This window comes from Euleptes europaea, chromosome 16 (assembly GCF_029931775.1).
Source record: "Euleptes europaea isolate rEulEur1 chromosome 16, rEulEur1.hap1, whole genome shotgun sequence".
In the NCBI taxonomy this organism is placed as follows: Eukaryota; Metazoa; Chordata; class Lepidosauria; order Squamata; family Sphaerodactylidae; genus Euleptes; species Euleptes europaea.
The window spans coordinates 46,511,411-46,539,274 of record NC_079327.1 but is presented as its reverse complement, the minus strand read 5'-3'; the positions used below and the strand labels follow the sequence as shown (position 1 = coordinate 46,539,274).

The window sequence follows — 27,864 nt, the reverse complement described above, 5'->3', positions numbered from 1 at the left end:
GAAGACTTTGAAAAATTTGAAATGCTATTACAAAAAGTTACAAGCTGCAGGGATTACACCCTGCCTGCACAACCCATGCAAGCCTGTCCAAGTAGACATTCACACATATTTGCCAAGGACCTAAATATAACATCTGATGTGTACAGGCCAGAATATTCAGACTGAAAAGCAGTGGTGAAGGAAAAATGACCTAGTTAGGATATTTAATATTTATTGTATTTGTTTATCTCTGATTCTTTGGAGAGACTTCCTTCCTGGATTATGTGAAAGTCTAATAGCTTGTGGAAATACTTTAAAGCTGTTTCATAATATTTCCAGTCTTGATCTTTATTCTGACTATCACTTTAGAATAATTTGTCTGTGTCTTCCAGGATGATAACTTGTGGTGTACACCAATGCTGTGCTGACAGAATATGGAACTTTTTACTGAAATGTAAGATTTCTCGTGGCCTCATTTTCTTTTATTTGCTATTGGCTACTTCTGGCAGAGGTAAGTTCTTTTTTCCCGTAGTCGTCCAAATATTATCTCTGTAAAATGTCATTGCCAGCTAGATTTTTAGAAAGTCTGTTGAAAACTTTCAGATTACAATTCTACAGGAGGTATACGTAACAGTCCTGTCACATGATTAAAGCTACATTCAGGAGCTGATCAATGGCATCTCCTGATGGAGTGTGGAGGGGCAGAGTCCAGAGACACTGACATGCAGGCCTGCTTCCTGCCTCTTGCGAGAACTCCTCTGATCATGAGAGGTGGAGTTCCACTGGGTTGCATGCACGAATTTCAATTTCAATACCTTTATTGGCATACTGCATGCACGAGTTGCAGCATGATCTTCAGAAGGGCTTGGGAGGATGCCAATGGCGGTTCTCTCCAAGCTAAGCAAGAGGGGAGCTGATAAGACAATGAGGAAGCTCCCCTCCCCTTTCCCTCTCAGGCTGTAGGTGATTGCACAGGGCCAGTGCACCCCTCCCCAGCTCTGCACCCTTATAATCTAAAGTAAGACACTTACATGGTAGCTTTGGGCAAGTCGCTATTTTCCTATCTCATAGGGTTGTGAGGATAAATAAGAGGCATCTAAGCATTTTTTATTCATAAATACCAACTGTCGGAGGCCCCAATTCAGAGCAGGGCCAGAGCATGGGGAGACTTAACCTCCCTCCACCACCACCATTCTGTTTTCTTCTCTCCAAACAATCTACATGAGCATATATTTGTCCAATTGTGGGAAACATAATATACTAGCCACTGGTATGTGTCCTGAACAGGGCAAATAGCTGCTCTAAGGGGCCATTTTAGGTTGGAAAAATGGTGCAGGAGAAGGGTTTAAAAAAAAAAAACCAATGCTTCTCTCCTATGCTACATTCCTGATCAAACTTTGGGCTCCTGTGGATGATACCAGTTTAAAGATATACTCAGGAGATCCAATTATATTACACTCTGAAGGAATCACGGCTGTAGTGTGGGTGGTGGCCCCTTTAAAGGGGCAGCCCCACACAGTAATAATAGCTCCCAGTCTGGGATCTCCCCACACCCCTCTAACACAGGGAATCTAAATTCCAAACTATGTGTTACATTTTACATGAATTCTCCCCTGGAGCTTGCAGTCATATTGCAGCTGCAAGCCCCCAGTGGCAACTCCATATAAAAGGGGCCAAATTCCAACTGGGATCATGGTGCAAGGGGAGGAGGGTCTCCTGCCCTCCCTCTGTGTTGTCTCCTGGACCCAAAACAGCCCAGGGTGGCATTCTTTGCCCCATTGGGGGGCTGCATTTTCACTGAATGCTTGCAAAAAACAGCATGGGGGGAACACGAGCTCCTCCCCCTCTAATGTTGCCAGGTCCCCTCTTGCCATTGGCAGGAGCTTCCTTGTGGTGGGGCTGAGGGGATCCGTGTGCATAACGTCACTTTGGGGGTAAACCCCGAAGTGACGTTATGCACATGGATCCCCCCAGCCCCACCACAAGGAAGCTCCTGGTGGTAAACCCCGAAGTGACAGGGACACTCTAGCACATACCTCCAAAACTCTTTAGAGTGTCCCCATCACTTCTGGGATAAACCTGGAAGTGACATTAATCACCTCCCTTCAGCTGGCTTGCTTCTGCCCACTGGCCAGCTGATTATTTGGAAACTGGCAACCCTATCCTCCTCTCATGCTGTGGTCTCCACCCAAATTGGATCCCTGGGGTGCTTTTACATGGAGTTGCCAACTGGGACTCACTGCTGCAATATGGCTGCCACTCTCTGTTGGTAACTTGTGCAAAGTGGAACATGTACCTTGGCCCTGACTAAAGTAGAATTTAAAATTTTAACATTCAGCTTAATCAAACTGTGTGTGTGTAAAGTGCCGTCAAGTCGCAGCCGACTTATGGCGACCCCTTTTGGGGTTTTCATGGCAAGAGACTAACAGAGGTGGTTTGCCAGTGCCTTCCTCTGCACAGCCACCCTGGGATTCCTTGGTGGTCTCCCATCCAAATACTAACCAGGGCTGATCCTGCTTAGCTTCTGGGGTCTGACGAGATCAGGCTAGCCTGGGCCATCCAGGTCAGGGCTAATCAAACTACATATTTTAAAATAACATAAAATTGTTTTTTTAATGGGTGGGGCATAATATTTGTAGGACATAGATGGAACATTATAAATTATATTCTGAAATTATTGTTTATATGGGCATTAGTGAACCCAGCTTGTATATCTAGAAACAGTCGTATGCACATTTTATTAGTATTTATTGTTCATGGTGATTAAATTGTAGATTTTACTGCAAAGATTTTGTCTATCTGCAAAGATTTTGTCTACCTTTGCTGCTCACACAAGGTACTTCTGTCAGTGGAATTTGGGGTCTGGATCAGAGAAAGGGCGTTGGTCGAAATTACCACACCTCTTCCATTAGCAGAAAGTTTAGTCTGGATCCAGCCCATAAATTTCCTTTTCCTTACCCTCTCCTCTCTGTTGACTAGAAAGTAATTCATGATTCATGGAGGATAGTTCCATTAATAGCTACAAGCCAATGTGGCTAAAGGGAATCTCTATATTCAAAAGCAGCAAATCTCTGAATGCCAGTGCAAGGAGGCAACATTTGTTATTCCTCTAAAGCAAACTGGATGGCCACTGAATGAAATAGGATACTTGACTAGATAGACCATTGGCCTGATCCAGCAGGGCTCTTCTTATGTTCTAATGTATTCCCTGGATAGAACACTATATGATGCAGCCGAATACTGGATCTATGTGTACCCTATCATTTCTGTTTTGAAAAAGAGAAATAGATTGTAAGGTCGGGGAGATACAGGAAGAGATAATAGCAGTGTTGGCTGGGTCTGATGTTACTTTCTACCCCAGGGCAAGTGGAAAGGTGCGAAGAGGCTGGCAGAGCCTGGAGCTTTCTTCTTCCTATGTCAGATTCACAAAGTAACTTCCATCCAGGTTCCTTATGTGTATGATTTAAATGAAATGCCACTTCAGTAGTAGTTTACTTACATAAGAAGTAAAACTCAAAAGCACTTGCTGTTTCCAAATCAGGAGATAGTTCTAGTACAATTTTAGGCCTCAGTATTGCACTTGATAAGATTTACATGCCCTATAATATGCTTGAAAAACAAGAATCGGATACTTAACACATATTTTCTTTGGTTAAGTATATTTCATCTTTTTCAAATATCTCTGTGCTGGGACTTTATGTAGACATAGGAGTTACATATATATGTGCATAAACTAGATTGGCAGCTGTGAGCAGTGATGGTGTAGAGTACAGCCAGTTTGGGTCTGATCCAGCTGTTAGTAAGGTCAACAGTCAAAAGAAGAGATATGCACCTGGCATTTGGAAAGGAGGGGCGAGTTTTGTTTGATATTCTTTCTACAGTAATTCCCACTAAAGAGCTGCTTGACTTTGTGGCACTGGAAAGTACATGAATTAAAAATCCATGTCTACATAGTTCACATGCTGTACCCCTCAATTTGGGAGTCATGACCTATATGTATATTAATTTAATTGGAGTTTGCAAATTATATTGCAAATCTCTTTTGATTGAACTACTGGACCTAGCATTTGGGCTGAGATGAGAAGTGCTGAACTGACAGCTGGTACTAAAACTTTTAAAAGTCTCAAGATTACTTAGACTTTGTTCTTACACTGCCTTGGTAGTGTAGCAGCAACCCCTCCTACACATGCCAGCAAGGTAATGTGAGAAACTCATGGGAAGAAACTCATGCAAATCCTTCTTATGCCAGCATTAACCCATTTTCCTGCACATTACAGTGCAGTCCCGGGAACCGCAGCAGCCAGGGACAGCAAGGCTGTGTCACTGCTGCTGCGCCTCCACAGAGGTTTCCTAGCTGCCACAGGGGGAGGGGTTTAAATTTTTAAAAACCCTAAAATGGGGGGAAAGAACCCATTGCAAAAAATGATGCTGCACCACTAAAAATGGTGGTGTAGCACTGCTGTTGCGTTAGGGCGCAAACAGGGTTAGACGGCAGCTCTGCCTCCAGAATGCCATGGGAATGCCTTCTGGGATGCCAGTTGGGGTCTTGTACTGGGAGAACGCCGGCAGGAGGCCGCAATGGCGCCAAGGGCTGTGCTGCCGCCACAGTCTAGGGGGCCTGGCGTAAGTAGCCCTACACCAGCATCCGTGCCAGTTTGCATAGGGGTCATGCTGGCTCGTAAGAGCATTTGCCCCCCCCCTTTCAGGATTGTGCAGCTAATTACTAATGTAGGGAAAGATTTCCCCTATGGATTTTCCCACACAGTCTGGGTTTGGCTCACATTGCCTCAGTGACGACAGGCAGGGCAGGGCTGCTGCAACCCTGACAGCATAATGTAAGGACCAAGTCTGACACAGTTGCCAGAGGGGTGGGAGAGAAACATACCCCTGCATGTTTCTCTCCCACCCCTCCCCACAGACTAATAACCTGTATTTTGGATTCATTAATAGAAATGAAAGACTAGCCATGCCCACCCCCAGGTGTCGTGACCCTGATCTAGGTTGAGGCTCTGCAGGGCTGCAATTTAAAGTTTAAAAACAATCTGGGGTTATGGTTTCCAGCTCTGGGGTGTGAAATACCTGGAGATTTTGGGGATGGAGCCTGAGGAGTGTGGGGTTTGGGAAGGGAAAGGACTTCAGTGGGGAATAATGCCACAGAGTCCACCTTCCAAAGCAGCCATTTTCTCCAGGTGAACCGATCTCTGTCACCAGGAGATCAGTTGTAATAGCAGGAGATCTTCAGACATCACCTGGAGGTTGGCAACCCTATGTGGGATCCATTCATGGAACTCCCATCATCTTATCTAGTCTGACCCTCTTGTGTCAGTGTTGTAGAGGAATTTAAGGAACTCTGGAATTTAAATATAGTTTTTTCACAAGGCAACATGAATACAGATGCAGAAAACCATAATAATACTGTATCAGCTAGTAAAGATAAAATTATTAACAAGTTTTGGTTTTTTCCCCTTAGCTCAGGATGGTTTTTTAGGACAATACAGGGCTGTGTTTAATGCTGCATGTAACGATGTCTGGACTCTGTCACCTGGAGTTTCTGTGCCTGCCCTTCAAAACTTCACAGTTTGCATTTCCCTGAAACTGTACACTACCAAAAATCCTTGGACTGCATTTGTCTACAACAAAAAGGAACTTAATGGCACTCCTTCTGGAAACACCCATGAACTTGGACTTGCAGGAAAGCATGACAAATTGACTTTTTGGGTGTTTGGCAAAGAAATAACTTTGGCAGAAGGACTGGATGAACGCACCTGGTATCAAGTATGCATAGTATGGACAAGTGAACTACAGGAAGTGAGATTATATATAAATGACCAAGAGAAAAAAACGGAAAAAATATCTACAAGTGGGGTACTTCATCCAGATGGGGAGCTTTTACTTGGCTGCTCAGAGTCACCAGACATACCTTCATCTTCTCCAGAGGGAGTGGTTGGGGAACTGTATATGTTCAGAATGTGGGCTACAGCAGACATAAATCATACTCGAGACTGCCAAGATGGCACCATTATACGCTGGAGGAAGGAGTACTGGATCCATAATAAGACAGCACGTTACAACAACTCTTTGCCTTGTGGTAAGTAATATGTCACTATTTCTGCTTGTTAGAACACTTCCGCTTAATTTCAAAAGGCTCTAAAGCAGCACTAGTCTAATACATTGTTGTATGGGCTAGCCCCGTCTTTGGCCCTGTTGTTCTAATGGATCCTGTAAGCAGTTCATTTGCCTTATTTCCTTAATGCTTCTACTATTATCCTATTCAGCCTGAGGCACCAGCACAGTTAAAATTATGAAATATTCTGTAAATGTTTTAGATTCAGCACACTTGTTTGAATCTGAAGGACCTCTTTCCATTTTTGTTGGTGTAACCAAAGTAACTTTAAGCCTTGGGTGTCCTTCTTTGTGAAATTGATAGTTTATAACAGAATCTTAAATGTTAACTGGAGTATTGTCGATCTACAGCCAACCACTTTCAGGATGTCTGCAGCACAGCAATCACAACGGCAGGGCAAAGCACAGTTGGTCGTTTCCAGACCAAACTCTAAATATTTTGCTAAAACTCAACTCTTTCTGTACTCCTGTGCAGCTATACTGAATGTGGATGGTGAGAGGAAATGGTCGATAGTCCCAGTATTGTGCATATGCAGTGTTGCTAGGACATTTGTTAATCGGTTGGCTCAATTAGCCCTGAATGACTGGGAGATCCATTCCTGATAGATATGAATCTTTCCCTAGTTTTTGGGGGGAACAGTAATACCGTCAAAATTAGAACATTAGAACTAAAGGGAGGACAAAGGAATAGTTTTAAGACAGTTTATAGTTTGAATTGGGGAGAAGAGCAAGAGTGAGCTGTGAGTTCACTGATGCTAAAGCACTTGCTAGGAAGTAAGCCCCACTGGATCAAGTAAAATTTACTCCCTAGTAAAAATGTTAGGGATTAGGTTGTATAATTTTTAAAAACTGCAGGAAGTTGTGCCATATTGAAAGGAGAAGTAGTGAAGTTAGGAGAAGAGATTTCCATGAACCTATTAACTACTGCTTAAACTAGACACAGGGATACATAACTGTGGTTCCTACTACATATTTGTATTTCTGATGAGTTGTTTGAGTATTTGGACACCCATATATAAATACCAAATGATCCTTGCTGCCTCCAGATCTCATATTTTTTCCTGTGGTACAATTTCTTCCATTGGCTCTATCATGCGTCATGCTTACAATTTTAAAATAATTTTAAAATGATATAAGCAAACTAAGCACACACAATGCTGGAAGGTGCCTGCACGATCTTCCTTCCTAATTTAGAAATTAGGAAATTCCACATATATTTTTTGTGTGTGTGTGTGTGTTAAGGGCCGTCAAGTCGCTTCCGACTCATGGCGACCCTATGAATGAAAGTCCTCCAAAATGTCCTATCTTTGACAGCCCTGCTCAGATCCTGCAAATTTTAAATATATTTTAAATGTATGTTATATTTGATATATTCTTAACAAGAATGGCTGTCCTTGGGGGAAACGTTGTGACTCAACAAATCATACCTGCTGATTCACATAGCTGAAATTTGACCTTTCTCTTTTTCCTTCTCATTGTTTGTTTGTTTTCTTTGGATACTGGAGTCACTATCTGAAAGTCCACCTGTGAGAAACATTGATGCAAATGGTTCACCTCGCCCTCTTGCCTTTGTCATGAACGCAAGTGGAGTTTGTTTCCATGTTTACTCCACCCCTGTACACTCATATGGAGTATTCCTAGTAAATAGTCCTGACAGGTTAGCTTTGATTGATTCAATTTTGTGGTCAAAAACAATAATTTTAAACAAGCCTGAGAACTGCTTTGGTTTGGTTCCCCTTTTCTTGGTACACTGCATACAAAAACTCCATCTCAAGTATTTGATTTTGTTGTGAGCTACTACAAGAGGCTTTCATGTTCTCTTTAATTGCTGCTGGAATACTTGATTGTCCGTAGAACTCCTCCTTTCCTTTCCATGATTGTCTTGGTCACAATAGTTCATATTTTTCTCATAAAGCATCAGTGTTACAAATATTTCATTGTAATTCATAGAGTGGTAGGACGTTCAGGGCAAGGTAGGATTAATTTTCTTTGATGACGAAGCCCTAGAATTCCACAGTATGAAGGGTTACTTGCTTAGAAATATACAGGATTAAAGGAAATGGTAGAAAAAGAGCAGCCAGTACTAGATGTACCACAAAATATTATCCGTGCAGCTCCTACCTTAAAATGCTCTGAAGACATCTCTTTGTGTGTGTCAAGGGTCTTCTCCAAGTGTTAACCGTTTCGCAGTTATCATGGCTATTCTGCCAGTCCTGCAAATGCAGTCTCTGTATTTTATATCTGGTCTATTTCATGCTACTGGCCAGTCAAGCAAGTTGGAAGAGTTTTTGTCTCAGAGGAATGAGTCTTAGGAATGAGCTCCTAAGGGCTTTTGTCTCAATTAATTCACTCTCCCTTCAGCCAATTAGCAGAATGGGAGGTAAGGCAGTATTCCCACATTATCCAAGTCTGCGCTAGTCAGCATTTTATTATGGTATGTAAAGAAAGCTGAAATTTAGTGGAAGTGTAGGGATGCAGGAAGGTAGTAACACACCACGTTGTTGCCTAGGCACTCCTAGCTTTGTGTGTACACATGCATATCTGTAAAGCTGTCCCGCAAACATAGTGCCAAACTATTTCCAGGTTTATGGAGGGAGCCTCCTTTCTATAACTTTAAATTAGCTAGACAAGCTTTATATAGTTTTATGGGATAGACAGCTCCTGGTTATCAAAAGATCAGAAAATATGTTGCCACGTTTAAGGAATCTGGAGTTACTCTTCCATTCTCTTTTGTCTTTAGGGTTGCCAACCTCCGGGTGCTAGCTGGAGATCTCCTGCTACACAACTGCTCTCCAGCCGAAAGGGATCAGTTCACCTGAAGAAAATTGGCCGCTTTGGCAATTGGACTCTATGGCATTGAAGTCCCTCCCCTCCCCAAAGGTTGCGAAGAGGGACCTGGCAACCCTATTTGTCTTGCAGCGCATTCCTGAAAGGAATGCCCGCGCCGGGCTTAGGAGGCAAACTGGCGGCGTTGCCTCCTAAAGAGGTTTCGGCTGTGCTGAAACCTCTGCCTGGCACCAAAAACCTGTGCAACCCTCCATAGGGTTGCATGGGAGATACACCAGCTAAAAGCTTTGCAAAAATAAAAAAGGGGCGTTCCCAAGCCGAAAGTGCTTGGGAGGCCGACTAACGTCGGCCCCGCCCCGCGGCCAGCGCCATTATGCCCCGGGAACGTCTCCTAGGGTGCCGGATTGCCTCCTGGCTCGCCGCCGCTGCCTGTGCTGGCGGCCAGAGGCCAGCGGTCTGCAGCTGCGGTTGGGGAGCGGCACCAGGCACTGCGCGCTGGGGCCACTAACGCCTTTCGTTTGCTGCCGGCACAGGTCGCAGCAGCGGAGGCGGTAGTCGGCCTCCTAAGGGCTTTGGGCCCAATTGTCAGGAATGGGCCCTTGGAATTCTAATGTTTTTTCCCCAAGCTGGTTTATGTAGAGGCTCACACATGCTTGTCTGAATTAGTTAAATTTAGTTTCAGACTCCTGATAGCTCTGACTCCATGCTTTATAACATGACAGCAGGTTAAAACCTTGGATGTGACTTTTTAATTCATGTGACTTATTTTTGGCATATGCATATCTATTAATTTGAAACCTACAAACTCACAATCAGAATCTTTAACTCAATAATTGCTCTGAAATGGCATCTACATGAGTGGGGATGGACTGAACTTTTTTGTGGTTTCTCGGTACAAAACTGTGATCATCATTTCCTCTGACTATATTAACAATATTTGATAGAAGCATGCTGTCAAAATTGGCCAAACAAAACAGAAAAAATGATATTCTCAGCTGTGCATGAACAATAAAAGAAATTAAAAATTCATATCCAGATAGCCCCAATATGCAGTCTCACAGGTTGTAGTAGCATGGGAAATTTAGTTATGTATTTATTTACTTAATTAATTTATATTCCAATTTTCGCTGCAATGGGGACCCAAAGTTACTTACAACAACACTATGAAGTAGGTTAGGCTGATAATGGATAACTGGGCCAAGGTCACTCAGCAAGTTTCTATAGCAGAGTGAGGATTCAAACCTGAGTGTCCCAGACCCTAGTCCAACCCTGTAACCACGTTGATATTAGGCTGGAAAGTCTCTGATATTAAACTTGAGAAGCTAAGTGCAATTTGGCATATTGTACATCTCCAACTATCAATATATCAATTCTCAACATGGCCAAATTTATAGATATCTAAATCTAGAGACTGCAGTGAACAGACAAGACACATCTTTCTACAAACCTGAAAAATCCCCTGGTTTGCAGAAAAACCTGAAATCTAAAACACAAAATAAAAACACTAATAGAAGCAACCCCTGTTGCTTTAAGAAATAAATTCTGTTGGATTAGTGGTGTTGTTCAAGTTGCTAGGCAACCACAACAGTATTGCTAGGCTTCAAGCTTGGTTTCTGTCAGTAAAAGGTAGGAGAAGGGACAGGGCCTTTCCAGGGCTGCTTTGACTGAGGAAGGACTCATCGGAGCCAGGCATGGCAGCAACCAGTAGATGACTTGTTACCACTGACGCGGTTCAGGCCGTTAAATGCCTACACTCTTAGAAAAGACCCCTTCCTGAGAAGGAATATGTTATCTTATTCAGCGAAACATCACTAGACCGGAATCAACGGTTCCTAGAAACTTGTTACAGTTCCTAGGACATCTCTTGAACACGCCAATACATTTATAATACTGGACAAGAGTATAAGAATAATAAAAACACATTTATTTAAATTATATACTATATGCTTTTGGTTGCAAAGTCTTAACATATTATATAAGGCTAGACATCATTAGTCTTAAACATGTTTATGTAACAAGAAGTAGCAAGTAATCACAATCTCTATGCCTCCATAAAGGAGTATCTAAGTCAGAATATACCTCATAAAGTATCATTAGTGCAATGCACTTTCATTCAGAATATAAAGTTACAGAAATCCTGTCAAAATATGGTTAATTCTTTGGGAAAAGATTAGGTTAGAAGCATCCTAACTTAAATCATTCAAAACATCATACAGAAGACAATATATCTTGCTATGTCATCTGCAAACCTCTAAGTAGCTAAGTTCTATAAGAACATATGAATTCATCCTAAAGTATCTGTATTTTCTAAGTCTTGAATCCCTAAAGACTTCTATCAGTATTCTTAGCTATAAAGAAGACCTCTGATCATCATTAAGATCAGGCATTGTCTATGCATGCTATGCATGTTCCTTTTAGTATTAGACAGCAATGCTGAATATATAAACACTATGTGTTAGCTTAAAGCTGTTTAAAGTCTCTCTGACAGTGCCAATTGCAGAGAGTTTTATATGTGAACTTATGGTTCAAATCTGTGTATGCGCTGTACAATGTATCAGCATTGTGCATATTTCACAGAGTACAGAGAGTCTCCTTTTCCGTCAGGAACATCTCTGGTCTCTACTCTGAGGAGGTTCACAAGTCCCTCTGTTAAGTAGAGGACTTTCTGACACTATCTCAGAGGTCTATCTATTAGTCCTGTATTCAGGATGTTCTTTAGCATTGGTAAGCCAAATAGGTTTAATTTGTAAGAATCCATTAATCCAATGGACTCTCAGTGTTCCAATATATGGTCAGATCACTGCACTTAGATTCCTATTCAAAGGATAAGAATTCTAAGGGTCTCCATCCTCTTCTAGGAATAGAGCAGTCTCACAAGAAGACTGTGAATATTATAAGACATGTTGAAATATCCAGATCTTGATACTCCAAGATACCTCAGAGAACCTCTGTCCACGCAAGGATCAGAGTCTCAATGTTTTACATCTCAGGCCTCTGAGATGGAGAGATGCTGTGTCTGTGCAGTTGCAGTCTGCCCAGCAACAACATTCTGAAGTACTGGCTATCCTGCTCTGCCTTATATACTCTTCAGATCTATGTTATCAACACATCTGCAGTATGTGTTGTTGCCCCTTCTACATCTGATAATGTAGATAATCTGATTATTCTTCATGCATCAGCATATTTTTGGGGAAAATTGTATTCCACATTGAGGTGTGAGTTACAACCTCAATCAGATATGATATCTGATGCTTGCCTCTTATCTCTATTAGAAAAGGTCTTCCAATACTACAATACTACTTTCCCCTTCTGGAGCAGGTGTTGTTTTATCTATTCCTCTGGCAATGTTCCCAGAGTACTGTGGAATACACTTCTGTGTTCTTCTAAGGCAAGTTTCTTCTCAACCTTCTAAGGCAGGAAACCTTCTCAACACATATCATGCTTAATGCTTAATCTTTTATAAGGTTTCTTATTGGGTTCTAAGGGGTTTCTATAGATTTTCAATAGCAAAACTATCAAAGGCCGTCACACCACCTCATTGCATAGGGTTGCCAGGTCCCTCTTCTCAACTAGCGAGAGGTTTTTTGGGGCAGAGCCTGAGGAGGGCAGGGTTTGGGGAGGGACTTCAATACCATAGAGCCCAATTGGCAAAGCGGCCATTTTCTCCAGGTGAACTGATCGGCTGGAGATCAGTTGTAACAGCAGGAGATCTTCTACCATTACCTGGAGGTTGGCAACCCTAACATTGCATGACTCAACCAGGCCTGGCTGCTTGCTACTGTTCAACAGCAGCCATATCAGAAAAGTCAGTGTTGTTTAGCGCTTAAAGTTTCAGACTAGGATCTGGAATACCCAGATTGGAGACCTTATTCTGCCACGGAAGATTGCTGCATGACCTTTACTAGTCACACTCTCAGCCTAATGTATCTCAGGGCTGTTGCTGTGAGTATAAAATGTACAGGGGAATGACGTGAACTACTTTAGGTCCCCATTGTGGAGAAAGGCATAAATGAAACAAATGAATAATAAATATAGCTTTATATATATAAAGAGGAAATAGTGTGGGTAGTGGGATACATGGGAAAGTGTGGATTTCCTGCTGCACAACTGGGATATAGTTTTCCCAGGTCGAGGAAAGACTGAAGACTGGAGGCAGATAAAAGTAGGTAGGTTGGTGGGTGAGAACGAGAGAATGAAGCAGAAAAGGGGGAGAAGTTATGGGGACTTTTATGGAATGGCAGGAGAAAATTGTGGGGCAAGGGAAAACTATGTACCCCTCAAGTCCTTGTGGGTCCCCTGCTTGTAACATATACAATGTACTAAAAACACAACCATACCAAAACTGTAAGGGTGAACTATTAATGTCTATTTTTATTGCCCTTACGACCCACTCTCAATTTGTTTTTAAAGAGCCCATGCACATTCCCGACAAACCCTTCATTAGCCATAGTATTCGACAATCAAGGAGGTGGAATAAAGAGGGTCTCTGAAGAAAAGTAATCTTCTTAGTAAGGAACAAGTGCATAGTTCAAAGTAGTGATACAGACCTTGTAATAGGTGATAGGGAACAAAATACAGGAGAATTTGCCAGTTTTATGAACTTAAATTTCTTTCTGATGCATTTTTGACAAATGTTCTGGTAGATCTAATATCTACCAGAGAATCTCTTTATCAAATGAAACTTGCAATTGATGACTTAATATTTTTATAACATTAAATTTTCCTATTAGATTTTCCAGAGTGCTTTTCAGATAATTAAAAATGGCTCCATAAAATTTCAAGATTAGAATTCCATCATTTTGTTTAGGACAGTTATCCTCTCTCAACACTGTTCATGTGCTGTTCCCATAGGTTGTAGAGTCACATAGCTCATGTGTTTGCCGCCAGGGCCAGGGTTAGGAAGGAGTTGGTGTTATCTAAGCTGGGGCAGACAGCTCTGAGCTCACAGGACATGACTTTTTGCAAAGAAGTACCTGCTACATATTTTCTCCAACGTCAGAGGCTAGCGATCAATTAGCCCACAAGCCAAGTTCTTCTACCAAATGGGAAAAGTGGTATCTATTAAATTTCTGTCATGCAGCTATTAAAGTCAAAGTTTCTGTTAAGGAAATATGGACAACCCAAGTGCTGTTTAAAAAATTAACCATGGTGAGTGCAGAGCCCTTTTCGATGAATAATACAAAATTGTATGTTTTTCCAATTATGACTACATTCACTCTTTGGTGGAGTGTTTTTTGTAACATGGAAACTGGCAGAAATAATTCAATGACGAAGAAAACATGTGTGAATACACCTGAGAAACTCTTTGTAACTACTTTAGATATATTATGCGTAGAAATAGAATGCCCATTGTTGTTTTTAAATATAATGAGTATAGTCAGATGTTCATGATTTACCGTGCACTTCGAGCTTGGCTCTTATTTTTTTTAACAACTCTTTTAAATTTCCTTTAGAATTGAAGCAGATTTCAGAACTCTGAGTTAGATTTTTCCATAGAGCGACTCATGAAAAATCAGGAAAACATTCCTCAACCTCTTTCACTGTGTTTAAATGAGGGATCTGGAAAGGTGCTAATCAGTTGCTCAGTTGTCTTGGTGAATACAGAAGTCTTCTGGAACTAATAATGTTTAAGCTTTTGTTGGTAGTCATGGAAAATAGCATCCTTTCCTTGAACTCCTGGAAGGTTTGGGTGATGCCTTAAGTGAGCAATGTACCATTTAAAGCAGATCTTGTCTTTTTTTTCTTTTTTTTTAGCATGCCACAAGATATTGTACTTTGAGGTCTAGGTAATGGGCCCACGATAAACCAGTTTTTATCAGCAGGGAATTCAGTTATGCTGCAGGTGCAAAAATAATCCAGTTTTGCACATTTAAACTGAGGTCTTCTATCCATGACAGGACACCATAATTACTGTCATGGTTTGTCTGGGTGATAGACAGAAGACAAACCAGGTTTTATCAGCAGTAAATTATTTCAAAGACACAGCAGAAAAGTTGTGACTGTGAGATACAGTAATATTTGAGATGTTTCAGCTTATGAATCTTCCAAAATAATCTAGACTGTGTTTCTGCAATCTGTGGTCCACTAATCTGAATTTAATCCAGCAGCCCATGGTCTATCAAGTGTTTGTCACCTCTCCTCCCAAATTTTGCTGAACAAGACAGGCCCCCCAAAACAGGCAGTTTAAGAAGCAATGGGGTTGTGCAGTTCTGATCTAATCTAGCAAATTTGCAGAAGGTGAGACCACCTGGAAGTGCTTGAATGCTTTAGTGAATTTTTATTTATTGCTTTGTAGCAAAGCTGTACAGTAGGAACTAAAGAAGTCATAGAAGTTCAAAGTAGGTTGGACTCGGGTGCCTTATGCAGTATTCAGGTTTTTCAAAGGCTGGTTCGTATGGTCAGCTTTGTTTTCTGATTCCCTGGAAACACATTTGCATGTATTAATGTGGACCATCAGAGACATATATGGTACAAATATACAACCAAAAAAGGGATCATAGATTGGTAGCTGCCATTCCTTTAGGGGTTATATGATTACTACATGTGCTGGAATTGGGGCTGTGTAAGTATGAATTAGGAATAAAATGCATTAGCCAGGGAAGTGTAACTTGTAAATGCCTGTCATAAAATGAAAGGTTTGCAGCTTCCTCTCCTTCCCCCCCAACCACTGAGTTTGTGGTATCCTTACAGGCTTGTTGGACTTTCCTGTTTAGTTGGTGATTGCATCCTGCTGTAGACTTAAGAAATGAATAACAGGATAACACTAGAGCCCTGGCGCCAGGTAACACATTACTACTACATGTCACTTCTGAGGATGTGGCATTGCAACCTATGAGCATAAAAATGGACATCGGTTTTTTTATGTGTGTTGTGTGTTCAGAGCACTTAGATGTCAATTTTTATGTTCAGGGAATCAGGCAACAAAGCTGACCATATGAACCAACTTTTGAAAAACCCGAATACTACATATGGCATAGGGTTGCTACCAGCGGGAGATTTTTGGGGTGGAGCCTGAGGAGGGTGGGGTTTTGGGGGGGAGGGACTTCAATGCCATAGAGTCCAATTGCCAAAGCGGCCATTTTCTCCAGGTGAACTGACCTCTATCGGCTGGAGATCAGCTGTAATAGCGGGAGATCTCCAGCTAGTACCTGGAGGTTTTACAACAATCAGATGGCACTTATGGCAAAAAAGCACGAAACTACTACTGCTTAATAAAGTCAATGTGATGTAAGCACATAAACATAAGCAAAAAGGCAAAGACAAAGTGCATGTGCAAAGTCCCAGTGCTCTTACACACGGTAAGTACCAAAATAACCATATAGGTCAATAAAGTCCAAGAATGCCAAAAAAAGATAGGTTTCTGGTATAGAATCCTATTTCGCATAAGCTTTTTCGATTCTGGCAATCCCGCGACAGTCACAGTTCCACAGAATATATGTTCTATAAAATACATACATGTATATCCATAAGACAATTATTTAAAGTGAGACACATAACAAACATAATGAAACAAATCAAGGTATCCATGTATACATACCCAAAAACAAGGCTTGTAGCCCCTCAGTACTAGCGGATGGCAAATCTGCGTCATCTGCTAGGGTATGTGTGTTTTTCAGATTTAAAGGGGAACACATGAATTACGAACAGCTGTGATGTGTACAAAGTATGAACTCAGCATTTGAGGTCATGAGAATATTCATACAGGCATACATACATCAATCAGGAAAATACATACTGTTCAAAAATAAGGTGTACAGCAATAAGAAAAATCTTCTGATAATAAACAGCAGAAAGAAACGGAATGCTGCTGAATACCAGTGTACCATGATCATGGAAAAGAGATCCTAAAATAAAGGCAAGTGAAACTATCAGGACAATTGTTCATAAGAAACTGGATAATTCAAAACTAGTATTCAGTCCATTTGGAGAGAGCATGTCAAAAAGAAATATGAATCTAGCCTCCTGTTGGGCTAGAATCCCGTCCACATGTGACTGATTGTGACTGTGACTGATCATAGCAAGATTGCCAGAATCGAAAAACTTATGCAAAATAGAAACATTATTTATTTAATAAATTATTTAATAAAGCATGTGGACTCTATACTGGAAACCTATCTTTTTTTAGCATTCTTGGACTTTATTGACCTATATGGTTGTTTTGGTAGTTACCTTGTGTAAGAGCACTGGCACTTTGCACATGCACTTTGTCTTTGCCTTTTTGCTTATGTTTATGTGCGTACATTACATTGACTTTCTTTGTTAAGCAGTAGTAGTTTCGTACTTTTTTGCCATAAGTGCCATCTGATTTTTGTAATTCCTCCTTTTGGGGCACTAGCCTTGCAGTTTGATTTCCAGTACCTGGAGGTTGGCTACCCTAATATGGCACCTGAGTCCAAACAACAAACAGACCACAACAAGGGAAGACGGCAAATGAAGGCGAGGTTTATTAATTAAATGAATGAAGGCGAGGTTTATTTTTAAATGTGCTGGCCAGCTAGCATGCTCCTGCTAGGCTGCCACCGACTGTCGTTTTCCCCCATAGGAAGAAAGAAGTTTGTGGGGCACCTACTTTGGGAGTCTGTAAAATTGAACCCCTTGGTCCAATTTACTTGAAATTGGGGTTGGGGGGAGAGGTTAGATTAGAGAAGGAGGACCATGTTCTGTGCAAATGTGGCGCTGTCATCTTTATAAACAGCTGCCCCAGGCCCTCCAATAGATTCCTCATTGAGAATAATGGTCCTTAACCTCTGTAATCTGAACAAACCAAACAGATTTGAATCCTTAACTGGCGATGTCTTGCACAAACTTAAGGAAGTTTTAACGAATTTTTTCTCGGCACACACCCCATGCCTAAATAGTAGTCTGAGTAGATGCAGTGTGCCATCGAGAATTGTTAACTTTCAGTTTTTTCCAGAAAATGAACAGATCTTGTGCCTATTCCATAAATCGTTTAAGACCTGAGATGAGTAGCCAACTAATACTAGCAAATATTATGTTATCAAGCCTTTCATGTTTTAACAATGGGAAAAACTTGGACAAGGCTTTTTAAGCTTGCTCAAACAAAGTAAAACAAAGAGCACACCAGGATATTTCCTTGTATAGAATTTACACCTAAATAGTTACCTTCCAGACATTGATCCTGATATATTGAATCTGGAACTTTGGCTACAAAGGTCTGCTGAGATACATCTGTCAAATATAAACAATGGATATATATATTAATATCAGTAATTCATGCTGGTGTCTTGAACTCTTCCTTCTTGTAAAGTGCTTAAAGTTACTAGGTTCTGTACATTGAATTAAACAATGAGCAAACAGTTCCCCAGAGACAGGCTCCAAATCTAGAACTGACTGACACAGTAGAAATTGTAAGGGAAGGAACAAGGATAGGAAATTTTGAACTCTGTATGACAGGCCATTCCAGTTAATGTGTACCTGCTATATTTAATTTTGTTAAGAAATGGCAAAAACAACTGACATTTGGATCATTTGGACACTGACACATGAGAGTGATTCACAGTCCAACCTTATGCAGAGTTACTCCAGTCTAGATCCATTGATTTCAGTGGATTTAGGCTGAGGTAACTCTGCATGGAATTACATGGTTAATCCACATTGAGATAAATATGGCAGTAATAGTCCTTAAACAATTATTTTGTGCTGTGTGTGTGCTTTTGCTGTAAGGTGTGCTTGTAAACCACAAGGGAATGATCATTGCCTGACTTCATATCTGAAAATCGTATCTAGTCTGCTAAATTGCTCTTAGAATAACTTGCTGAGCAGGTCTGGGATGTATTACTGTGCATTAAAGGATTACAGCTTCAATATGCCAAAAACAAGCTGTACAGGGTACTGAAAAGAGGAAGAATGAAGGGCTTGATATTTGACTCTGTGGTTTCCTGTTAGTATGAGGTGCGGGAATAAAATGCAAAGACCGTGGTCTAACTTGAGGTTTATTTTTTAATGCAAATATGGGATTTTGTTATATATTCCCTTAGGACACTCATCACCTATTGGGTTCATTGCCCTCTTGCACTGGTGCAGGGGTGGGGAACCTCAGGCCCGGGGGCCGTATGCGGCCCCTGAGGACATTTTTTGTGGCCCTCGGGAGCTCCGGGGCCCTGCTGCAGAGGCAGGGCGCAGGGCGGCCCTCCCAGAGGGTGTTCCTGGCACCATGGCTTACAGCGGCGCTGCGGTGCCCTTTGGACCTCCTCTCGCCGACTGTCGGCTGTTGAGCAGCGAGAAAGAGGGGAAAGAGGCTGGCAGCTCCCGGCAGCAGAGCATGCATGCAGGAGCCGATCGGGCTTCAGGGGGGCCCTTTTGTGGACTCTGGGGAGGAGAGGGCATGGAGACTGGGGCCCGGTTGCGTGGGGCTGTGTGAAGCCGTGTGTGTGTGTGTGTGTGTGTGTGTGTGTGTGTGTGTGGGCAGGGGAGGCTGGGGCCCGGTCGCACGGGGCCAGCATGCGCGGGTGTGTGTGTGTGGGAAGGCTTTTCTCTCTTCCTCTTTTTCTGTCACCCTTTCTCCTTTCCCCCCTCTCTTTCTCCCTCTCTTTCTCCCTCTTTCTTTGTCTCCCTCCGTCCTTTTCTTTCTTTCTCCCTCTCTCTCCATTTCTTTCTCCCTTTCTCTCCCTTTCTCCCTCCCTCCCTTTTCCTCTTTCTGTTTTCCTTCCTCCCTTGCCGATCGACTGTGGGCTGCGCCCCCCGGCACCTTGTTTGCTCGGGCCCACTGCTGGCTGCCCTTCTGCCTGGGAGGGGGGAGTGGGGGCACCCTGCAGGCCTTCTCTGTGTGGCCTCCCCTGGGTTGCCAACCTCCAGGTGGTGGCTGGAGACCTGGCAACCCTAGCCTCTCCCACCCCCGGGAGATCTACACCTGGTATGGCCCCTGAATGATGTCATAAATGTGCAAATGACCCTTGGCAGGAAAAAGGTTCCCCACCCCTGCACTAGTGGTACCACCCCTATTTTCATTTTGTTGGTGATTCTATTCAAAGGAAACAGAAGGAAAGAGAATTGCAAGATGAAAAGGAGTATCAGAGAAGAAGTGCCAGTGTGCGTAGGTGTGATCCTAAAAACCTTTTCTGGAAGTACGCCTCATTGAGTAACATCGGAATTTCTTCTTGGATTGCTCCCATTGTGACATATGCATGTGTGAATGGCTTTAAGTGATCCCTCAAGAGTTGGGTTCTGTTTTCCTCTCAAGGCTTGTATGGACGGAGCCTCAGTTAGGTCTTATATTTTGGTGCTGATAGCTGTCTTCCAGTGTGTATATTAGCGTTCTTTGTCTGCAAATGTTCTCTCCCAGTTGGAAGCAATAAAGAGACCTGTTGCTGAAGCTACCACAGTCTCCTGTGTGCAGGATACAGAGTGAAGGGGTAAACTGGAAGCAGGATAGGTAAGCTCACCTACCTACCATGTCTCAGAGGATGGTGCACCCTGGTGAAATGCCCCTCTTTGTCAAAAAAAGAAAAAAGGAACAATGCTGCTAGCCTCTTTTACATCTAGTCATTCCAGAAATTAAAGGAAAAGATGGATACCTGCACAAAAATATATTAATCCCATGATTAAAGTTAGGATTAAAGGTGGGCTATGGATCTGATAAAGCTGAAGCCTATGATGTTACAACTTGGCTTTCTTGCCTACTGATTTAATGATAGTAAATGATATTTACTGTATAGTAAATATGTAAATGGATAGAACTTGTCAAGTTTGCAAGAGTGTTGATGCCTGGTAGGTTGGCCATGATAGCCTGCAGTAGCAAAAACAAAGAGTACTGTGGCACAAATTTATTGTAGCAAATGTTAGGTTTAATATATAAACATTTAGAAATTCGTCAAATATATAATGTGTTCTCCTAAATTGTATATGCCTGGGGAGAGAAGGTTAAAACATGGAAACACCACAGATTGTATAAGTCACATTTTTATGACAAATGCAAATGAATGCAAGATCCAGGGTGCCATTGACTTCAATGGATTTAGTAAGGTATAACTCAGGATGGCACCGTTGTCTAGTTAATTCCAGTTTGGAATTTCTACTCTTTGAGCCCATTCCTGAATGGAAGGAGAAGCTCCTTAGGAGCCGGCGTGACCCCACACCAGCATAGGTGCCACCTTATCACGGAATAATGGCCCCTGCTGCCAACACAGCCACACGTTCCTGGGGCATTCCTGGGAGAGAAGCTGTTCAAGTGTAATATCAGATCTGAGTAAAGTATTCAATATTATTTTCACCTTTTGCAGATTAGCTTTTTTTGTTTTACATTTTTCGGTACTTGCTATTTATGTCATTAAATATTGTCAATTTACTTTATTAATGTTCACCTATGGAAGAATAGTTATTCAAGGATATTTGCTTTTTCAAATGAAGTAAGAAATCTACTAGCAGTTTTTCTCCATTTCCTTAAATATTGACCTAGTTTTAAACACAATACTATTTTTATTAATGCTATCTACTGTTCCATTATATATATGCCAAACAATTCTGTTTTTAATAACCAGTACTGCATTGTTCAGGTTTCAGGATTTTCTTTGCATATGTAGTGGTTTTTTTAATAGTTCAGTGTTGCCCTCTCGTGGTGGGTACTGCTTCCAAACTGGAGTTCTTTTTGGCTCTTTCCAAAACCTTCTTTGCATTCTTTCCCAAAAGATCAGACTATTCTAAGTGTGTTAGCATGCAGTCAGGGAGAAATTGTACACATTTTCCTGTAACAATGTACACGTTTTTACCATTTCCCCATTGTCACCATTTCCCCAACTTTTCTCCCCATTCATTTCACCAGAAGGCTTTTTGACAGCTTAAAAAACAGTGATTGCTATAGTTTTATAGCACTATATCAATCAGTTGGCACATATCTTATTCCATTTTAAATGTTAATGAAATAGTTATGTGTTATAGCTCATCTGTGAAGAAATAAAATAGGTGGCAGGTCCTCATGGCAACTGTGACAACCACACCCCCAAAATCCAATGCAGAGTCATTGTGGTGCACATGTGGAAGAGAAAAGACAGGAAAAAGAGAAAAGTGTGCAGCAAACACCCACCTATGGAAAATCCATTCATGAATGTGCATGTTTCTGCATTCACAGTAGTAATGAGGGCAATGTGGGGAATCCTTGCTGTGTGGAAGCAGATAATTGTCACAAAAAAACATTTTCATTTAGCCTAACAGATGTATTGAATTGTTTACTTTATAGCCAATGCTAAAAATGGCCGGTCAGGACTGCAAGCAGATCCCGTAACCACCCCAGGTAAGACAATAGCTGTCTCGGTTTTTTTAGTTTTAAAAAGAAAACAGTGGGCACAAATTACCAGCATAATTGCTGGTACAGATGAAGGAAACAGCTGTCTCTGAAGTACTAATGATTATAAACTATGTCTTGTGTGTTTGATAATATACTGAAGAATTCAGTTCTTCAGTGTTATTAAGTTTAATCCAGATAAGCTGGTGATCCTGTTGCGGTTGTATGAATCTGTTTCTGTCTAAATGATACAATTTCTTTTATTTACTACAAAATTCATTTTTCTAATTTCAACTTTTCTTTTCTATTGCTTTTTCCATCTGACCTATGGGAAGATTTCAGTGTGTTACGTTTTCTGTTATAAAACATTGATCAGAGATCTATAAGGCTATCATTACATGTTGGGTGACACAAAGCAAGAGCATCACTGCTACTTGACATTCTGCCCTAGCAGAGTTTCTGTATAGATGTGGGTAGCGTTCCTGCTTTGGTGGAATTCCTCCTGAAGTGCACAGAAGGGCTTATGACAGTCCAATGGAATTGTTTTCTCTTTTGAAAAGCAAATCCACATATGATGTTTCAGCCTGCTTATAAACACTTCACAGTTTTAAAAGACTTTTGCCCTGCTGCATGGAGTAGAGGCTGCTGCTTGAGAAAAGCATCTAAAGCCTTTTAGTGCTCACAGAATGAATTTTATGACTTTTTGGACAGAGATGAACTTTTCAGTTAATAGTAGGCACAGGCTGTTTATAAAACTTTGATGAAATGTTTCAAAATGATGTGAGCCTTATGGCACCTTAAAGAGTAACAAAACTTTTATTCTAGCATAACCTTTTATGGACTAGACCTACTTCTTCAGATGCTGTGACTTTGCATTCATTTTTTTAAAAACCCGGACGAGTCAAGGAGTCATGAAATGCAGGAAATAGAGGTGAAATGTAATTATGTAAAATTTACGATTGAATCAAGAAAATGCAGAAACCGTTTATTGTGCTAACCTAGTTAACACTAGGGGGTTGGACTTGATGGCCCTGGTGGTCCCTTCCAACTTTATGATTCTATGAACACCTGTTATGGGTGGGAATTCACATGTTTTGTTAAGAGAGTCACAGTTATATTTAAAAACCTGAATCCTTCCTCCACCAGGGAAGAGATGGAACCTTTGAATAGTGGTGGAAAACACTTTCCAGTGGCAGCAGAGGTTATTTGCTATTGCCTGACTCTGCATAGTTCTCTGTACTTCTTTGGTCTCCCATCTAAGTACTACCTGGGGCTACCATGCTTAGCTTCCAAGATCAGGCTAGTCTGGGCCATCCAGGCCAGCGCAAATTTTAAAAAAGAAGAATTCCAATTACAAGTATGACTATCTTAACTCCCTACATTTTACAGGTGTTAGTTGAACATAATTAGAGATTTGTGTTTATAATTTTCCTGATTAGGCTTGAATTTTACGTAATTACATTTGATTCTGTATTAACTGCGTTTCTTGACCCTGCCAGTGTTTTTAGACCTCCTACAAGAAAAATGATTGCAAAATGAGTGCCTGCTTATAGCATCTGAAGAAGTACATTCTAGTCTAGAAAAGCTTATGCTGAATATTTTATTAGTCCATAAAGTGCCACAGATGCCTCTTTATTTTAAGTGTAGCAAGCTATCCCTTTAGAAAATCCAGTCACTCTAAGTATATAACTTCTTATACTTCTCATTTCATTTGCATTTTTAAATTATTTATTTATTTACAGCGGATTCATCCATTGTCACTTTTCTCACCTACTCCAACAGTGCTACAGGCAAGGCTTCATAAATATTTATCATACACAGTGCGTTTATTTTTAAATTATTTTCCCTTCTTAATTTTGCCATTTTTATTACTTTTGTGCTTTCCTCCCTTTAGATTCATCTTCATATGAAGCTGTGCCTTCTGCAGGTGAGGGTTTACACAGAAACTGTTATATATATAAACTGTGTGTAACTGATGGCTTTTAGTTTTAATAAAAACAAACCTTATCTTTAATAAAAACCAAAACAATCGGATACAAATTCTGTTATAGAAAGTATTTTATTCTCTTTAGATAAAGGCAGCTGTGGTTGTATCTAAATGGACAGTTTCTAATGTATACCAGTTAAGTATGTTGGTGTGTAATACAGAATTTTCTCAAACTATGGGCCAAACTAGACATAATGGCATCTTCATGGCTGCCATGAGGACGCCACCACTATTTTAAAATCAGCTGCAGCTGTTTCAGCACTTGAAAAGCTGGGGTGCGGGGGGAGAGTGCTGTACTATAGGCCCAGTCAGGGAATGGCAAATTTTTGCGATGCATTGCTTCATTCCAACTTGGAATGCATTGCCCCATGTAATAATTTGTATCCTGGCATCCAACCATTGAGGTTTATGGGAGGGGGGGGGAAGCTGCAACATGGCCTGCTCTGGATAAGGGCTGTGACATGGGTGTGTTACTCTTTCTCCACTACCTTTTGCAACCTCAGTCCCCAACTATGAGTGCTATTCGCCCTGGTGGGAAAAAGTTATATCCATGCTGTGGATATTTCTTTTGCCAGTCAAATACAGGTAAGGCTTACTATATGCACACTGTCTCGCCCTCCCACCCATCGTTGAGTCTGGACTGGTGGGAAAAATGAGGATGATAAAAATGACATTGTGTGATGCGTCAACATCACTTCCAGGCAAAAATCCAGACATGACATCAGTGTGTCAGGAGACACTGTGGACCCACCCACCCCAGTTCTATGGTAAATTACAGACCATTGCCTAATGTGCTGAGATCTCATCTGGTTTTTTGCCCAGAAGTGAACTCAATGCATCATGTGGCATCATTTCCACCCCTTGCCCTGCCTCCAAAGCTTTTGTGGGTGACAGGCAACTCTGCTCCTGGCAGACAAAGATTGCCAAAATGGTCTGTGGATGGGGACGCTTAGACCTCTCTGCACCACAGACCTGATTTTGATCCGAGTTCCCTAAGGCGGTTTACCTTTAACAACAGTCACCCAGACCCATAACTCAGGTGTGCCTTGGCTTTTATTCTGTTTCTTATGCTATGTTAAACTTATGATTGTTATACTGTGAACCAGTTTTTCTGTTTGCAGTTCAGCCAGCCTTTTTGTTTGCAGTCTGAACTTCAATATTACTTATTTTTTATTCAATTCAAGTTGTATCAACTCTGTTTGAAGGTTCAATCAATTTTTCTGTTTGCAATGTGAAGCTATATTTTTAATTAATTTTATTATTATTTGCATTGGATATCAAGTTTATTATTTTTAGCTTAAATCAATATTTCTTTGTACAGTCTGGTGTTCTGTTTCCATCTAATTATTTGCAGTGTGCAGCTGTTTTATCCTTGGCACTTCGAACTAATTTCAAAATTTAGAATTTGGGTTTATTTTATATGCAGTTAAAACACTTTTCATGTAGGTTTGATTAAATGTTTCCGCCTGCAATGAGATTTAATGGCTTAGATGCCCTTCTGTATGTGTAAGGTGAGTAAGGTCTGCTCACCTTACTTTAGTGAGTTGTGCAAGAAAGTTTAAACAACCCAAATATGTACTTACGCTTGTATGAGAGGTTGCAGAGTAGTTTGCGCTACTTCTTGTGCAAGCAAAAGAACTTCTGTAATTGTATGAATTCCTGCAGAAAGTCTTATTCAAATGCGTGTGGGGAAATGCTAGTGACTCCTTTCCTTCTGCCCAGGATCCAACCCAGCATTTGTATGAAGCTGCCACCTACAATAGTCAGACTTTTGGTCTGTCTAGCCATTCTATCAGTACCTTTCATAGCTCTCAGGCACAGAACTGTATAACTGTAAATGCTAGAGAATGAACAAGGAATCAGCTGCATGTAAAGCGTGTGAATTTAACACTATGCGGCCCTCTCAAAGAGGATGGCCTGTAACACAAGGCTAGGCATGAAGAATACAGGCATTCTTTTGTTACTTCTTACATGCAAAGTGAGATGTATCATTTGAGCTAATTCCCCTATGTATTTTCATACCATTATATTTGGAATGATTGTGTTTGAAATCTGTGCTATATAAACAGGGTAGATTGTTAGTAGAGCATCTGTTTGGCATGCAGAAGGTCCCAGTTCCAATTCCAGGCATCTCCAGTTAAAGCAGGGGTGGGGAACCTTTTTCCTGCCAAGGGCCATTTGCACATTTATAACATCATTCGGGGGCCATACCAGGGGTAGATCTCCCGTTGGGGGGGGAGAGGCTAGGGTTGCCAGGTCTCTGGCCACCACTTGAAGGTTGGCAACCCCAGGGGAGGCCACGCAAGAAGGCCTGGAGGGCGCCCCTGCTCCCCCACTCCTCCCCCCCTCCCAGGCGGGAGGGCAGCCAGCAGTGGACCCAAGCAAACGAGGTGCAGCCCGCAGTAGATCAGCAAGGGAGGAAGGAAGGAAAACAGAGAAGAGGAAAAGGGAGAGAGGGAGAAAGAAATGGAAAGAGGGGGAGAAAAAAAAGGACAGAGGGAGACAGACAAAGAAAGGGACAGAAAGAGAGGGAGAGAGAAAAGCCTTCCCCCCCCCCAACGCACACATACCCGCCGGCCCCTCGCGACCTGGCCCCAGGCTCCATGCCCTCCCACCCCCAGAGTTCACAAAAGGCCCCCCGAAGCCTAATCGGCTCCTGCGCACATGCTCTGCCGCCGGGAGTCACGGGCCTCTTTCCCCCCCTCCCTCTCGCTGCTCAACAGCCGACAGGCAGCAAGAGGGGCTTACAGTGTGCCCCGGCGTTCCTGCACGCTGCAGCTATAGGGGGCAGCCTTGGGGGAAGCGTCCCTCCCCCTCCTCTCACTGACCAACAGCCGTCAGTTGGCGAGAGGAGGTCCAAAGGACGCCACAGCGCCCCTGCAAGCCGTGGCACCAGGAACACCCTCAAGGAGGGCCGCCCTGTGCTGCACCTCCGCAGCGGGGGCCCGGAGCTCCCGAGGGCAACAAAAAATGTCCTCAGGGGCCGTATATGGCCCCCGGGCCTGAGGTTCCCCATCCCTGAGTTAAAGGGATCAGATAGGGAGTGATGTGAGAGACTTCTGCCGGAGATCCTGAGGAGCAATTGCTAGTCAGAACAGACAATACTGATGTTGAAAGACCAACTGTCTGACTCAGTATATCTTTATGTGTTCATTAGAGCATCTCCCTTGCTTTGAACAACAGAGAACATCTTCAGGTGTGATAAAGAATCGTTATCAATCAGATGCACCTGCATTTTTGTTAGTATGTTCTTTGCAGAAGGAGAAATAATTGCCTAATGTGATTGATAGAATGTAGTTCTATAGAAGCAAACCATGATGTAGTTGTGTGGCTTATTTATGTTAAAGTGGCTGATTGTTTAAAGTTGTTGTGGGTGTTTTGTTACTGGTTTCTGAAGCATTTTTATGGCAAACGTCTAAACAACAATACATTCTGACTACAGAATAGTAAAATATTTTATTATTTATTACTACTTAGCAGAAGGGCTTTTCTGCCATAACTCCCAATGGTCAGATGCCAGGACATGATTATTATTATAGGTGGTATCAGAGTTTCATAAAATAAAGGGGAAGATGTGCTATTGAATTGTCTGGGGGACCCACACAGTTTATATTATTCTGGAATTTCATAGCTATATGCAGTAAAAAATTATTGTACTTAATATTACAATTCTTTTTGGGGGTTGTTTAGAAACAATGAAAGTGACAGAACGTAACTTTTTAACAATTGCTGGTATGTAGTTTTATCACTT

At 41.7% G+C, this 27,864-nt stretch overlaps 1 protein-coding gene across 1 annotated transcript in view; it reads left to right on the top strand.

The window, feature by feature from the left end:
* The first annotated feature begins 372 nt into the window (after window positions 1-372).
* Window positions 373-27,864, top strand: part of ADGRG2 (adhesion G protein-coupled receptor G2) — a 63,572-nt gene continuing 36,080 nt past the window's right edge. The window contains exons 1-4 of the mRNA XM_056861799.1: window positions 373-490; window positions 5,450-6,067; window positions 22,082-22,135; window positions 24,021-24,053. Of these exons, the coding sequence (XP_056717777.1) occupies window positions 373-490; window positions 5,450-6,067; window positions 22,082-22,135; window positions 24,021-24,053 (823 nt within the window). The remainder of the gene's footprint in view (window positions 491-5,449; window positions 6,068-22,081; window positions 22,136-24,020; window positions 24,054-27,864) is intronic.